Source organism: Lepidothrix coronata, unplaced genomic scaffold, assembly GCF_001604755.1.
Source record: "Lepidothrix coronata isolate B3197 unplaced genomic scaffold, Lepidothrix_coronata-1.0 Scaffold3, whole genome shotgun sequence".
Lineage (NCBI taxonomy): Eukaryota > Metazoa > Chordata > Aves > Passeriformes > Pipridae > Lepidothrix > Lepidothrix coronata.
In genome coordinates this window covers 7,380,918-7,397,349 of record NW_016690183.1, presented here as the reverse complement: position 1 = coordinate 7,397,349, position 16,432 = coordinate 7,380,918, and the positions used below count along the sequence as shown (strand labels likewise).

At 41.8% G+C, this 16,432-nt stretch overlaps 1 protein-coding gene across 9 annotated transcripts in view; it reads right to left on the bottom strand.

Moving 5' to 3' along the window:
- Positions 1–748: 748 nt before the first annotated feature.
- The window catches only part of BLVRA (biliverdin reductase A), a 38,717-nt gene continuing 23,033 nt past the window's right edge, over positions 749–16,432 (bottom strand). For 7 of the 9 annotated variants that reach the window (XM_017822162.1, XM_017822125.1, XM_017822153.1 and 4 more), the window contains 6 exons: positions 13,990–14,117; positions 12,186–12,305; positions 11,468–11,565; positions 9,974–10,081; positions 9,068–9,239; positions 3,694–4,037 (listed from right to left, as the gene is read on the bottom strand). In XM_017822162.1, the coding sequence (XP_017677651.1) occupies positions 3,764–4,037; positions 9,068–9,239; positions 9,974–10,081; positions 11,468–11,565; positions 12,186–12,305; positions 13,990–14,108 (891 nt within the window). In that variant the 5' untranslated portion in view covers positions 14,109–14,117 and the 3' untranslated portion in view covers positions 3,694–3,763. Of the gene's footprint in view, positions 4,038–9,067; positions 9,240–9,973; positions 10,082–11,467; positions 11,566–12,185; positions 12,306–13,989; positions 14,118–14,241; positions 14,376–16,432 lie in introns of those variants that run through there. The other 2 variants (XM_017822144.1, XM_017822096.1) reach the window with 2 other exon arrangements.

Sequence of the window (16,432 nt, the reverse complement as noted above, 5' to 3'; positions counted from 1 at the left end):
CATCTGCCAGACGTAAGCTTCAGCCCGTGTCAGCAAAGTGAGCATCCCTCCTTCAGCACTGTAGGAGCACTGTGTATCATAGCACTTTCCTCATAGCATTAGGCAGCTAATAAAGTTTCTGCAATGGACTTCCTAGTGTTCCACAGGAGCAGGGTGATTTCCAGCAGCAAGAGCATAAAACAGCCACCTCCAAAGAGGGTGATATACTAACGTGCCCATGTCACACCTTCTACTTACCTTTCCATACCTCTGCAACTCTAAAACTGTCTGGGTTCAGGTTAGGCCAAATGCTAGCTAAAAAACTCCATCATTTCTGCTATGACAAAGCTGTTTATTAAAAACACAAGAAAACCCATTTCAGTACCTGTTTTAGATTCTACCTAGCAGATTCAAAAATGTTGCTCAAATACACTGGGTTGTTGTGAATGGGAAACCGGAAGTGTACAGTGAGATTTAGACTTGCTAGTACTCTTGGGCAGGTGTCAGATGGCATAGGAAAGGCAGGAATTTTGTGGGAGAGCTCATGAGTTGAGGTAAGGTCACACACCCTACCACACCTGTATTCAGAACTTTGAAACAGGAGAAGGAGGCAGCTGAGGGCTTTAGGGTATTATCACAGCCTGTAGTCACTGGCAGGATTTCACAGGCCTTGATGTGTGAAAGAGGGGAAAAGAACCAGTTGGAACAGAGACACTTTCAGCACAGGCAATGGGAACTGCTAATGAAGGAAAAAGGGAACTAAAAGGAATGATTAAGAGTTCCAATATTTTATTGGTGAGTTTGGAATCTGGTTAAACAATATATACATACATTTGAAACTGGGCATCCAGTAGCTCTCATATACAAACCATCACAGTACCTTGGCAAATTCACAGTGCAGAAGGAAAAGCCATTTAAATGCCGCAGGCTCCCAGGAGCAGGGCAGACAGTAGTAGGTAAGCAGGTTAGCTTACCTAACTAATAGAAGGGAGGTGGAGGAGAGTGTGAGATATCCAGCTCTAGGCATCTGCTTTCTCTATCTCAAATTAGCCAACTAATTTCCCCAGGTGCTCTCTACAGAAACAAGTTTCTCCAGAGGGCAATTCACTGCACAGTGTTATACTGCTGCTCTACAGAGCTCTTGTGAATTTATTTCCTGTTTCTTAGAGGAATACTAATGCTCTCACCAGTAATTGCAGAGCATGCCCAGGGAGATGTGTTGGCTAATTTTGATGCCTAGAGATGTGTGAATCTCTGTTCCCTTTGCCTTCCCTCCACAGCTACCCATTTTGAATTAGCACGTAAACCAGTGGCATTCACCCCATATTCACAGGTGACGAATTTATCAAGAAACAGGACCTTTCACAGGCTGTCATACATAGGAGACAGACACACAGAGAAAACTCTAATTTCATTCTAATCCCTGATGGACTTTTTGCATTTTGCCAAAAACCCACTTTTCCACCTCATACAGCATCAGATCTGCCCACACCATGTCCATCACATTGGCACAGAAGTCCCTGTGAATGCTCAGTAGGGTGTCCATTTGGGTGGACAACCACAGGATCTGCCTGCACAAATCTGCTGCCAACCCATGTGGGTTTCAATCCATTGAAGGTAATAGGAGGGTTTTCACTGATTTTACAGATAGGGTAGATTTAAACAAATGTCACATGCAGAATTCATTCACTCATCAAACTCCAGTTGTTCCTAAAATCTGACTGATTTGGAAGAAAATATATGGACTTTCCTTCCTTGTTTCCAGCTAACTGAACAGTAACTAACTTCTGAATGAACACAATTTATCCAAAGGAAGACTTTTTTTCCATCAATATTGACTGGTTCTAATTATGTATACATTCACAACATATATGTTCCCTTATTAAAAGATTGCCCAAGTGATAAGGTGGGAAAAAAATGCTTCTGGTTTGAAAGAATAACTGCACAGACTGCAGTTTGCTACTATATTAATGTAGCACCAATAGATGCTGTAATTAGAAAGTAAAAGGCAACCAGAGGAATTGTTAATAGTTTTGTGCAGTGTTTAGGCTTCTAAAACTAAAATGCTTCTTTAGGGAAGTGATAATATTCTCATATGTGATCCTGTGACTACAGTATAAATGCTAAAGACGCATTCCCACAAGTGTCACATGCTATAACCTGTGCTGGTTTTGGCTGGGGTACAGTAAAATCGAGTCACAGTAGCTAATATGGGCCTGTGTTTTGAATTTGTGCTGGAAACAGTGTTGATAAAACAGGGATGTTTTAGTTATTGCTGAGTTGTGCTTGCATGGCCTCAAGACCTCTTCTGTTTCTCATCCCCTCCCACCGGCAAGTAGGCTGGGGGTTCACAAGAATTTGAGAGGGGACACAGCCAAGACAGTTGACCCCAAATGACCAAAGGGATATCCCATACCATAGGGTGTCATGCTGAGCATATAAAGCTGAGGAAGGAGAAGGAAGGTGAGGATATTCAGAATGAGGGCATTTGTTTTCCCAAGTAGCCACTGTTCATGATAGAGCCCAGCTTTCCTGAGGATGGCAGAACACCTGCCTGCCCACGGCAAGTGGTGAATTAATTCCCTGTTTCACTTTGCTAGCACATGTGGCTTTTGCTTTGTCTGGTAAACTGTCATTATCTCAAAACACCTTTTTTTTCTCACTATTACCTTTCTGATTCTCTTCCCCATCCTACTGAGCAAGCAGCTGCGTGGTGCTTAGCTGCCAGCTGGGGTTGAACCATGACATAACTGTCTGGCTATATTTGCAAATTGCTCCATTTTATACAGTTCTATTCTAAATTTATCACTATTTCTAATGAATTTCCCTGTTTCCAGGAGCACATTAGTTACTTTTTTCTTAAAGGCAGGATATTTATTATTTTTCACCATTACCCATTCACATGCTAAATTAGATACAGAACACAAATCAGGCACAATAATATGCTGCTTCCAGTACAACAGAAGAAAAATATTTATATTCAGTAGAAAGCAAGCAGGCAATTCATTAGTTTAATGTATGTACCTAATCTCTGCTGGGAAAAGATTTCTATGTTGGCACAGGACACCAGAGAAATTGAGTGAACTAATACGGCAACTATCAAGAGACAAGATTTTTCTTCTATTCTTTTGATATGAATACGGATTCTATTTGAAGGTAGATGACTTCCAGTGTGAAAACTACCCACCTCCCCAAAAAATGAAACCACACACAAAAAACACCCCCAAAACTAAGAGGCACAACAACTAATTAGAGCAAACACACAGAACAATTCAGGGCATCTGGAAGAAAAGGTCAGAACTGTGGTGCACAAGTTCTGCATATCAAGTAAAGAGGTGGAAAACTAAACAAGAACTTCATTGCAGCTAATACTTTTTTCTAGAAAATAGTACATGAATACTACCAAGACATATCTCATTTTCAGACATATCTGGAGTGGGGGAACACATCTTAGAAGAGAAAATTATATATAGTATTTACAGTTCTCCAGGATCTGCTCTCAGGGATATTTCCAACTGAATCACAAGAAAGCTTGTTGTTGCTAGGTTCCTATGTACCTGAAAGGACAGCAATGCATCGGTGTAGGTGAATGCTGCTTTGTTCGGGTGCAAACCAGAAGGCACACGGTACAGCCCAGGCTCTCCAGACCACCCAGAGAGTCTAGGAATCACAAGTAGTCAAAAAGAAGGTAATGAAACAGAAATAGCAACTGCTTGATGGCAACAGTGAGTTCTAGACCTACAGCTTTTCTGTCTGCCGTGTTCTTCCTTCCCTAAGAGCAGTCTCAGGAATAGATTTTCTCTGGCTCTTCACAGTACTGTTGGATCACCTCAGCAAGGTCAAGGCACCGCAAAATTCTCCATTTCTCAGCAGCCAGCTCTTCCTTGGATACCTGGCCCAGCAGTTTTTTGGCAAAGAGGTTCTGATCCTGCATGAAAAGTCCCACAGAAGACCTTGGGGCTTCAGGGAAGTTCTCCAGGCAACCACTTGTGAAACAGAAGTTGATTTTCTTTTCACGTCTCATCCCTGGTCCCCTTTCTTCAATCCAAGTCAGAGGTCTAGTGTGAAGGAACAGAGGAAGAGTATTTATTAGGAAATGGAATCAACAGCTCTAATTTATGTGCTTTTTTCCTCAACATTTACAGAAAATGCTCTAATAAATGCACCATTTTTAAATATCAGTCATCGCATATTCAGGCAACATGTTCTGAAAAATGTGCCTTGTGGTTACAGAGCTCAACAGCAAGTAACAGTCTTAACTCTGCCATTTCTTCACTCCATGACTTTCAGCACACCATCTAAGCTCTCTCCAGCTTTGTTTTCCCCATGCACAAAGTGAAGCCAGCAATGTCTAGCCAGCTCACAGGGAAAAGGGAAGTTTAATCTGTTTGTTTGTGGACTTGGATGAGAAGTGCAGTGAAACATTCAAATATTTTGTACATGATTCAATCACAGCTAATCCCACAAGGCCCTCAATATCCAGTCATTCCTCCAGCGAGAATAAATTCAGGTCGCTCAGGTACATAATGATGATCCAGGTGCTACAGCGTGAGCTGAACCTCACCCCTTTGGGATAAACTGGACAGGTAGCAAGTTCACTCACACAGACACAAGTGTCCATACTCTCTGAACTTTGATAAAATGTTTCTTTCTCTACACTGGGACCACTGAGCTGATCCTAAAAATTATACCAGAAAATGACAATTTTTCCTATTTCAGTTCTCAGGCTGATCTTTCTTAATCAGAGCAGAATCCTGTCTTATGCCAACTTGATAACCACAGTCTCTCAACCAAGCACTGGTGGTATTGGCTATTGACCTGCATAGCTTGCACTTTTCCCCCCAACTTCCCATATTGGCTGAGGAAAGAGGAGCCATGGGACATGCTGCATCACTTCAGGGTACTCAGACTCCCTGACACAACGCTGCAAGTGCTTGCAGAGGCTTTGAGGAATGGTCCTCAACTCTAGCGACAGTCACAGTCCTGCTCTTTCTCAACTGTCTGAACGACGCCATTACCCTTCTGCAGCTCATTCATCAGCACTCACTACTGCCTCTGTTTAGAGGATGCACATTATTTTTCTTACTTGGTTATTGATGGCCCTTCCACAGTCCTTTATATCCCACTTTAGTCTGCCATTCACAAATTATGAAGGCATCAATAGCCTGGAAGAACAAATTCTGTTTCCAAGTACTGCCCATTAAATCTTCAGTATCATTAGATCTGGAAGGAAAGTCCTTGTCAATCTACCCTGAATGCATTCTGCAGAGCACTCAACTTAATGATTCTGCACCTCTCATCTTTTATACTTTAGGATTCATTTTCTATATTTTACATCATTGTATCAAGTATTCTTTGCTCATCTGTACTGCCACACCACACCCCCCTCTAAAAATTAAGCATGGCCAGGTGAATCTGCCTGAACAGAATAAAATAACTGGAGGGGGGGAAAAATACCTAAATCACAGCCTACAAGAACACACCAAAAAAATCCTCAGAGGACTAATAAATGCAGAGACACCACGGGGTTTAGGAAGTCTCAAGGCTACATGTCGCTGCAAGCCAGAAGGGTGCTTGAGGGCCATATCACTCAGTGTTTTCTGTGTTCTCATCCTCCTTCCCTGAGGTAAAGGCTGTTGATCTGGGTCAGAGGCTGCTGAGCAAGCGAGGCTTTGCTCTGACTTGACAGAGCTGGTTTTATATTCCTATGATAGTAAACACCCACAGAGGGTTCAGGCCACTGTTATTCAAAGCTGCTTTAGCTCAGGTAGGGAGATACGAAGAAACCACTGGGCAGGCATAGGCAAAGATCTCCATCATGTAATAGCAAGGAGTTCACAATATGATCCAAAACAGGCCCTGTCAATGCAGGGTCACCTCCCTGGGATGATCTAGAGCAGATGCACATCAGTGATCAGGCTCAAGTGTACGCCTTCTGCTCTAGCTTGGGTAAGCCACTGAACCAGAAGCACAATCATGCAGAGCAGGCAGAATTTAATCAAAATTATTAGAATGACTGATTGAGATCAGTGAGCAGGAAAATGTTGGGTTTACTAATAGATTTATCTTCTTCTGCAATTGGAATTATAGTCATCTTCCCAAAGAGAGGTTGATGCTACTTGATTGGTAATCAAAACATATTCTTTTTAATTGGCAACAACTTCTACTCTAAAATTAGTCTCTTATTTTGCTATAAAAATAAGTGTGTTGTAAGTCCACACATTATTTAACCAATTTTGTAGCTTAAGAAACAGGCTTAAATTTTATGTCAGAAAACTGTGAAGGGCTGCTGCTTTTTTCATAGACAATTTACCCACTTTCATTAAAGATTTGTATGAAAGTATTGTCTGGCTACAGATGTATTTAGTTATTTAGAAGTGCTAGTAGTGTTACTTAGAAGCAACAAATCCAACATTTTTGATAGCTGAATAAGGCCACATTAAATATGTTAGATATTTAAAGAAGAAGAAGAAAATTTACCAAGCATTAACAAACCACTTTTATACCGACTTTTTGCAAAGCAGTCTGCAGAGAAGAAACCACCCCAACTTTCTGTCTTTCCAGATTTCAAACTGGCAGAGATATCCTAGCTACATTTTATTCAGAGAGAGGAAGAGACTTTCTGCTTTTCTGATTCCCTGGATCCTCAAATAATGAGTGGCCCTTGCTGGACTGCATTAGCTCAATAAACCAAAATGAAGCAAGCATTCTTCGTATCTCCAGAAGAATTAAGCTGGCTTCATGCTTGAAAGAATTCTGGGTACACTCAGCTTAATATTCTATGCAGCAACTTCTGCAGAAAGCATGTATTACATGATTTTCTATGAAAGTTCAATTTGAAGCTATTTTATTAGACTCTGCAAGCTTAGATGTCCATAAAAACATAATTTCAAATGTTTACTGTCAGAATATGTGTTCAGAAAATGTCTTCAATTTCTTTTTAAAGTTTTCCTTTTCACACTTTGAAAATGCCAATATTTTTTATTTGTCATGCAGTCAATGAGGGTCTCCCTTAGCTTGGAAGGGAATTAGACAATTGGACCCTACCCCTGGTTAACATCAAAAGAGATGTTGTCCAAATCATTATCTCTCCAGCTTGCACTAAAAATTGATTTCTGACATTTACTGAATCCAAGCTCTGTAATCCTTGGACAGGAACTGCAGTCCCAAACCAGACGCGCTGTCAGTAGAGGTTTGGCTTTTCCTGGATTGCTCAATGTTTTATCACAGAGAGGCTGTCAGCTCAGCCTTCTTGGAAACACAACAGAGGCAGAGGTCATCTCTCAAATAGCCGGGTGCCAGGCATTAACACACACCTCCAAAATTCACCCAGAGACAGACAAGCAGCCAGGGTGGGCTGTGCAGCAGAGACAGGCTATACCCTTTCCACAAATCCCTGCTTAACAAGCAGAACACAGGCTCCCCGCACTCTGCACCTGCTGTATTTTCCAAGGTAGAAAATAGGATGAATTAATCTGTTTTCTCAAGGTAGTGCATTTATGTCTTTCAAAAAAGTATGGGATAGCTCTCAGGAAAGGGGCAGACCTTTCCCATCCTTCAGCAAAATGAAGATTGGGCAAATTAGAGCTGTAACACCATCACCATTGCTGCTGGGCCATAACCTCACTTGACAGAGAGTGGGCCAAATTCTCTGCTGCAGTAACTCCATTGACGTCAACAGGGGAAGGTCAGCAGGAAATACGGCCTCAGCACTGAACAGAATACAGGAACGCTATGTAACTTTCCAACTGGCATAAATTATCCCAGAGGCATAAAACTGACTGTCCCCAAAGTCATTAAAACACTCATGGTGACAAAACACTTACTGATCCATCCAAGGGCTAAGAAAAGCAGGTATTGGTTAGTGGTGTGGAGCAGGAAAAAAACCCCAGTAAAACAGAAACAGTTCTGTATCCAGCAAATATCATATATAGCAGCTAAGGACTACCCAGGAGACAGGACAGCAAGGGAGATGTTTAAACCACCCGCTAGTTCCACCTGCTGGAATTAGTTCAAAATCTCACTCTATCAAGATCTTTACAGCTACTTGTGTTACTAGCAAACTGCTAAGAGGGTAAACAGAGCTTGTATACAGAGTTCTGTCCTCTCACAACTGCATTTTAAAAGGAATTGGAAAGGATGTTTTATTTAAAGAGAGAGAAAAATTGCTAAAACAAGATGCTAATCCCAAGATAAACACCAGTGGGCTTTATAGGAGTGGCTGATAAAATGCTTAACTAGGCCCACGGTGAAACTAACAGTTCAAAGGAGCCCTGATTATTCCCTCCACAAATACTAGTCCTTCAGGTTATTACTTTACCTAAACAGTTTTCTAAAATTCTGTGTTGGCTTTGGGTTTTTTTAAGAGTTCTAGCAAGATGTGCGCAACAAAAAAAGGGCTATTTGTTACAAATGAACATAGGCCAGAATATTTTCCCATGGGGTCTTATTTTTCCCTGCTCTCCACAGTCTTTCCAAGATATTTCTTGTCATATGCCTATAAAGGGTCATCCATCTCAAAGGCAGAGCATCTTATATAGAAAACTAGGAAAACAGGAGTAAAAAGAAAGGAACAAATTCTTCCATCACTCCTTCTACCTCCTAGGAAACACGCAGAGCTTGGGTAACTTTTCTGTACCTTTTCACATTAGATAATTCTCAAGTTGCATCTATAGCACACATTAATCTGTCATCATCAGTAACTTCAGCCTATCAGAAAGGACATAATCTCTGTACAGATGGTCCAGAATAACCAAACCTGAGAGTTTTTACCAGACTTTAGACCAAGCTGAGTACTCAATCCACAGTATGAAACACTGATGACTTACTTCATAGTCATAAAATATTTTAAAATATGCTATTTTATAGCAAGGCCATTAAAAATATCCTATTTGAAAGAAAAGATATTGTTACCATATAGTAAAAAGGAGATCAAACTCAATACTACAAAATGCATCATCAAAAGAGTTTTCTCTTGCACACCTTCATGTCAGCATCCAATCACTGTTTCCTCAAGAGGAAGAGAGGATGCAGAATTCCTGCAGACAATGAGGAGCCTGGCTCACCTGCTGCCACAGCCATTACTCACTTTTTATTTGCCGTCTGGAAGTGAACAGTCATTCTGGAATAATTCTTATCCTTCTGTTTTTCTCTGGTGGCAGAGGTAACAGTGAGGTCTCCAAAGAGGTCAATCAGCCAAGTCAGCCGGGCAATTCCACTGAAAGCTGGGAATCCTGATTTGTTTTCATCAAGGACACTACCTGGTGCAACATAATAAAAACTCTTGAGAAATATGAAAAAGAATGCCTTCTGCATAGGAAAGGATGAAGAAACTGCAGAGTTGTAGACTTAGAGATCTGGTTGTAGAAAGGTCATGAGTGGATGGACTGAGTAGGAAAGTCAACAAACAGTCAGCCTTAAAACAGAAAAGTTGGCGACCTGTGGCAGAGAAGGCTGCACAAAGTACATATACAACAAACCCTTCGGGACATGCTGAGGACAGGAGGGTGTATGTGGATTCAACAAGGGTATAAAGCAGGGAGGAAAAAAAAACAGATTAAAAAAATCTCTTCAAGGTCTTCTGTGGCCAAACATCAGTATGGAAGACTAAAGGTCCCCCATAGAAATTGGAATGCTTCCTCAGCACTCAACCTCCTTTTCAAGACCAATATGAATGAGAAATTTGTCACTCACACCAGGGTCCAAGAAGGTCTGAAGGAGTGCTCTCTCCTCCACACACCAAGGCATGGGCTTGCACCCCTCACCAGATAGCAGAAAGAAAGTAGCAAAGCAACAGTCCATAGAACACAACCATTAAGGCAAAGGTGCTTTCCAGACAGTTCCATTGTCTCATGGAAATATCCAGAACCAATACCTGTGTCCCTACTCAGTTTATAGACAGACTAATGTGTAAAAGGACTGAATGAAGGACTGGTGTCCCTATGGAGCAGGCACATAAGTCCAGATGTACTTTGATTTCCTCACAGCTACTGACCTGTGAAATGCAGCGTTCCCTTCACCAGGTCTTTCCCAGCCACCTCTTTTTTCAGCTGCTTGTACTCTTCAGTAAGAAGTTCAATGTGCTCCACATGGAGCACTTTATCTGCCAGTAAAAAAAAAAAAAAAAAACCAAGCCAAAAATCAGGACAGATTAAATAAAAGCTTTCTGTGTGAATCAAAGTCATGTCTACACAGTGAAGACTTCACCAACCACCAGTGGGAACTCACTTAGAAATATTTTCATGCATGGCTGGCAAAGTGATGTCAGGAAGAAAACCAAACATGCGCCCTGTGCTGAGGCATCAATCTGGGTTAAGGATTTTCGGGAGACAACAAATATAAAGACTACGGAAAGAGTAGTTTATGTTTAACAGAAACTCTGTAATGAAACACAAAACCCAACTAAGGCTGACACATGAGTCTTCAGAGTAACGGATGGATTAATTCTTGGCCTCTTTTTCCTCACATTTCCTTGTTCTGCATTTTTCCTCCCAGGGTAGTATGAAAGAAAAAGGGAAGGGAAAAAATAGTATAATGCTCAGACCCAGATTGGAACAATATGTTAAGGAGTACCTCCCTCCATTGCAATTAATTGGGTTGCTTTGGAATAGAGGTTATCCAAGTTGAATGTGGCCCTCATTCAATATGTTTTTCTGGAAGATTTCCAGGAGAGTCAGTTTAGGCTGCTGACAGTAACTGCTGCTGTTTCAAGAGAAGATGCATAAATTCTGCTCAATGGGAAACCATTTGGTGAGCAACAAGACAGTAAGTGGTGTTGGTACAGGGAAACAGCAAAGCAGAAATCCTATACCTCTGGTGTTTCAGGACAAAAGTCACAAAGGAAATTTTTAAGAAGCAGTGGTATAAATAGTACAACTTGCCCAAATAATTTGCACTCCATTCCTACCCAGCACCGCTCTTTCCCTGGCAGCCCCATTCATCCCCACTGGCCTCAACTGAACTGCCAGCTTCTGACCCTTGTCACCACAGGGATGGTACTACACACTTCCCAGAAAAAAAAGATTTTGCTTAGAGATAAATTGTCTTTCAGACAGGGATGCCTTGCTGCCCCACAATAGCATGAGCAGCTGTATGTGACCAGCACATCGCAAATGCTAGAAGCTAGGGGAGTTGTTTACAGTTCCATTTCAAGGGAGAAAGAGGACAGGGAAGTGCTCAAGTCTAATGGCTGCACTCACCAAGTGCTTTACTATCACTGTGACAGAAGTTTTCTTCTTTAACTGCACACTCAGTGTCACAAACAGAGGGTATGTTTTTGCGAGGGCGAACATACCTTACTCTTAGCATTGACATTTGTGTGTTTGTTTCCCTACTGGCACATGTCTTAAATCCTAGATTCGCACATCTCTGAGACAGGAATACTCTCTTGATGTGATGACTTATAGTAGGCTGGAGACACCTTTGAGTTTGATGCCTGTGGTACTACCCAACAGGTAGTACTTTACACTCTTGAGAACAAATGTGTTACCTTTCTGCTCAGCCATCTCCCAGAGCTCATGGGCTGCCTTAGCAGACAAAGCCATGGGGTACTCAACAAGGACATGTTTCCCAGCTTCTAAAAACATTCTGAAAGGGATAAAAGATCAGTCATTACAGAGAATTTTATTGTAATCATCTCTTACCACTGTGCAAGTTGCTTCTCATTCCCACAGCCAGCTCCATAAGGAGAAATGCTCAATACAGAGTAACAGAAATAAATGGCAAATTTCCTAGCAAGGATGGTGTGATGGCTACATCACACATTTAAACAGCATGGAAACTGGGTTTTAAGTCTTCTTTTTCCACAGAATTTCCTCACTCCAGCTGCTAAAACACCACAGAATTGACCACTACAATTTCTAACTTACAGACACCCAAGTAGCTGGAGAGGGGGACTGCCATATCCTTCTGCTATATAATCTGTGAGGAAAGGCTTTGAATCCTGTTTTAAGCTGCCTGTCCATCAAACACAGGCCTAGATGTATGCAAATGGAATTACTTGGGAAACGAATGCATCTTAAATCCTACTCTCTTCCAGAGCTTATTGGGTGCTTTAGGGAATGCACTATCATTCATTTCAGGCCTCTAGTCTGGCAGTCTCTTCTTCAGTGTCTGCATCCTCTCCTGCAACAGTTTACACAGCTCCTCTGTGCTTCCAAAATACAAGGGAAAGAGTGTGAAAAGGAGGGCAAAATCCATCAAAATACCTGATGGTTTCTTCATGGCTTCTGTTTTCTGTGCTGATGAAGGCTGCATGGACCTCTTTGCTTCTTAGAGCATCTTCCAGGCTAATCTGCTTGGCCTCATTAATATTTCCAAAACTTCTCCTGCATTATTTAGCATAAATACAACCAGACTATAACTGTCACAGTCCATTCTTCACAACTGCATGTTGTATAGCAGTACTTAAAAATTGTTCCCGTGGACCAGCCTCACTGAGCTCAAGCAGGGTAAAACAAAGGCAGCTCAGTTATCCAGGAAGAGTGTGAGCACTTACAGACAGAAGTGGAGTGCACAAGAGAAACAAACAGATGTGCCAGTGTGTAGGTGGTGGTATCAGTACAGACACTGGCCTGCTATTGAAGTGTAAAGTGCTTTCTGATTCTGGCATTTTAGTTTTTAATAAGCATCATTACCAAAGAGCCTTTGTAAAAGAGTGACTTGAAAGAGCACTGTGCTCCTACGGGAGAACTTCTCCCCACTGTCCTGGACAAAGTGGGCAAAAGCACTTGAGCTGGCAGGGCCACACACAACTGCAAGTACAGACAAGCAGGAGAAGGACAAAGCAGATGCTTGGCTGTGATGGCTCACACCTGGCAACATACACAGCATGTCAGTGCTAAGGAGAAAGCTCTTTTGGCCAGCAACTTGAGCACATCTCCAACTGAAAATTAAACACACACACTCTCCCCAAAAGCCCTTTGCATTACTAAAGAGTGGAGCAGGCACCTCGACAGTATTAGGATAGGTGACAGAAGGCATGAAAGCAGGCCGCAAGCAGAACTTGAAACCAGACAGAAAATGTTTGAGTGTTTGAGTGTGATTGGAATACAAGCAAGATTACGTTGAATCATGCATTTCAACAGCACTGTTTCTTAAAAGAAGTAGTAGAAACCCTGTCTTCAGTGCACTTCAAGGCTAGCTGTAGCACTGGCAGAGGCATCAGAGGACAAAAGTGTATTTGGCAGGGAGATAAAGGGAGTGACCTAATAAGTCGATTCAGTCTCAGACAACCCTGCATAATTTAAACATAGCTGGAAATATACATTCACAATCTGAGATCTGTTCAGGTACTGCCTAACTATTTAAAACTTTTATGCTCCACTGTAATGGGGCAGTGTAGCAGGAATGCTCAGAGGAAATACATACTAAATTTCCACAGCTCCAACCTAGTGAGAAAAACTGTTGATCTCTAAGAAGCAACCTTATTGTATGTACTAAATCATGGGATTTTCTTTAAAGGTATCTACAGGTTCAATATCTGGCTTAAAAAAAATACAGTTTTATGATGAAGTTGTAGTATTGGGAGCTTTACAGCATATGCTTCTGTAAAAAAAAAGCTTTTTTAAACTCTGTAAAACTTTTTTAAAACATTTATACAAACGTTATTCAAACACTAGGTCATCAATGTAGTTGTTGTCGCAGTACCTTAAACCTATAGGAAATTTCAGTCAGACAGAATTGCAATTTCTTCCTATCATACAGATCCTACAGCAAGAACATCTCTCAGCTTTTATTTTAGTAATTTCTGAAAGGTATTTCACTAAGGTAACCTATTTCTTTCCTCTTGCAAAGCTTTCTGTGCTCATTTCTGAGCTGCCACTTAGAATGATAGGCATACTTGCATAAACTTTCCCTTTTCAGACAGCCTTAATTATAAGAGAAAAATAAAACTTTGGATCTCATCCCTGACCCCCTCAGATAGTTGTCCTCCACCTGGAAAGATACATGCACCAGAAAAATGAAACATTGCAATATACATATTAAACATGATAAGATGAAATTTCTGACCTGGATACGAATCCAAGGAGTTTTAGGTGCTCAGAAGGGCTGGAAGGCATCGGATTCATCAAGTCTCGGATTCGTGCTAAGCCAGCAATTCCAACGCCAACCACTACTGTCCCAAACATTTTGCTAGACTGTCCGAAAGAAAAAAAAAAAAAGGCAACCTTGTGGTTTTTTTTTTAAAGCAGGGAGACGAGCAACTGGGAGGGAAGGTGGGAGAATGGATTATTCTTGAACTCTGCTTTCATACAGCCAAACCTTATTGAGATGTCAGCTAACAGAGATGTGATGCTGTATGCTACTGAGCTCACTTGCATCCCATTGAAAAGTGGTCAAGCAGTTCAGCCTGTCAAAGGACTGGTCTTGAGACTTGTATTTAAGAGCTGTGAAATCACAGCTCCAGCAAAGTTCTTCCTTTCCGTGAATAGAAAGCAGGCTTTAAAAGTGAGACATTCTTCTATTTATATTGCCACTTCCACCCTGGAAAGGAGCCAAAAGGTTCTGCAAAACCAACAGAGCTTTATATAAACCCTGCTGACTTCCTGAGCGTCTGCAGTACAGCAGGCCTCGGGCTGCCACACAGTCAGTCACAGAGTACAGCAGCATAGCTGGAATACTTTGGGACAGGAAGCAAAGAGCATCTTTTCTTGCCCCATGTAACCACTGGCATGTCCTACAATGTCAAGCTGCAACCAACCATCTAATAATCTGGTGGAGATACTTGCTTCGCATTTCCACACACAAAGAAAGCTCTGCCAACTCTTTAATGACAAGCAGGCATGTCTTCAAGATCTACATCTCCCAAATGCACATTTCTGCCACAACGTGGAGGGCAAGACAGGTATTGCACTCACTGGCTGGGCTGCTGGGTACAGCTAATAAATTTTTCTGTTGGTTTTGATTTGCTATTGATTTGCAGAAGCACTGAGCAACTGGTGAAACCTTTCAAACCTGTACTGCTCCAGCACCCTGACAATTAGCAAGACTTTGTAAAGTAATTGAAAATTTATAGGAAAAATGACCTAAAACAATCAAGTCACATCCTCTGTATTTTTTGTTCCTTCCATCCCAAGAAAACACCCCTTCAAATTCTATTTCTTCTATCTTGGTCTTCTCCTTCCCACCACTGCCAATCCCTTCATCTGAGTGAACTCTTTAGATTGTTTAGATTTACTGCACCCCTTTACATCCTTCTGACACTGAAACAGATAGATGGACAATGCAGCATCACAGCCATAAATGACTGTTCTGGCAGTCTGAGAGGCTGACAGCTGCTAAGAAATTACATCAACTGGGACAAAGGAAAAAAAGATCCTGTCTCCAATCACATGCCTTGTCTGGATTTTGTTTTCCTATAAGCTCCTGCCTATATTCCTGCCAGGGCTGAACTCCATTCCCTTCATATATGCCAAAAGGGTACAAAGATAAAACACAAAGCAGCATGTTTAATGTAAAAGAAAAAATCAATGATATACTGAAGAGTCCTCCAGGGGCATTACAGTGACATTTCAGTGTTATTTGAGGTATAACATGATGACACTGTTCACCAGAGAAAAGAGGGCTGAGAGAGACATGGGGGGAAAGGAGGGCAATATAACCACACAACCCATTTTCAGGACCAGCCACAGGCAGAGTCTTGGTCTGGACTCTGTTACATTTGCTTTTCTCTGTGGCCAAAGAGAAAAGAGACTGAGACTTTCAGAATGATCTCAGCTGTGAGGAGGCCCAGAAGGTCACTTGATCCAAAACCTATTCAGTTGCACCACGGCCATGCTGAGTTCTGAGTTCTGTTCCCATGGCTGGCAATCCTCCAGCCTCTCAGGCCCCTGCTGCAGTGTTTGACTGCTCTCACAACAAGAACTTCTTCTTAGCATCTACAAAAGTTTCCTGTGTTGCCTTTTGCCATTTCATAGCACACCTCCAAAAGAGTGTGGCTCCAGTTCCTCTACACGCTCCCATCAGAAAGCTGTAGGCAGCAATAATAATGCCCTTTACATTTCTTTTCTGCAAGTGGGAAAAACTGAGTTCCCTAAGCCTGCCCTCATTCATCATCTCCTTGAGCCATTTACCGTCTTCATAGCTCTCCACAGGACTCACTCCTGTATTTCATCAGAGAATCATAGAATAATTTGGGTTGAAAAGGACCTTAAAGATCCTCTAGTTTCAACCTCCAGCCCCCACATGCAAGGACACCTTTCACTAGACCAGGGTGCTCAAAGTCCCAACCAAGCTGGCCTTAAACACTTCCAGGGATGAGGCATCCACAACTTCTCTGGGCAACCTGTTCCAGCACCTCACCACCCTCTCAGTAAAGAATTTCTTCCTAATATCTAACCTAAAGCCATTCTCCCTTTTCTCACCCCTATAGGCCCTTGTAAAAAGTCCCTCTCTAGCTCTCTTGTAGCCCACTTTAGGTACTGGAAGGCTGCTATAAGGTCTGCCCAGAGCC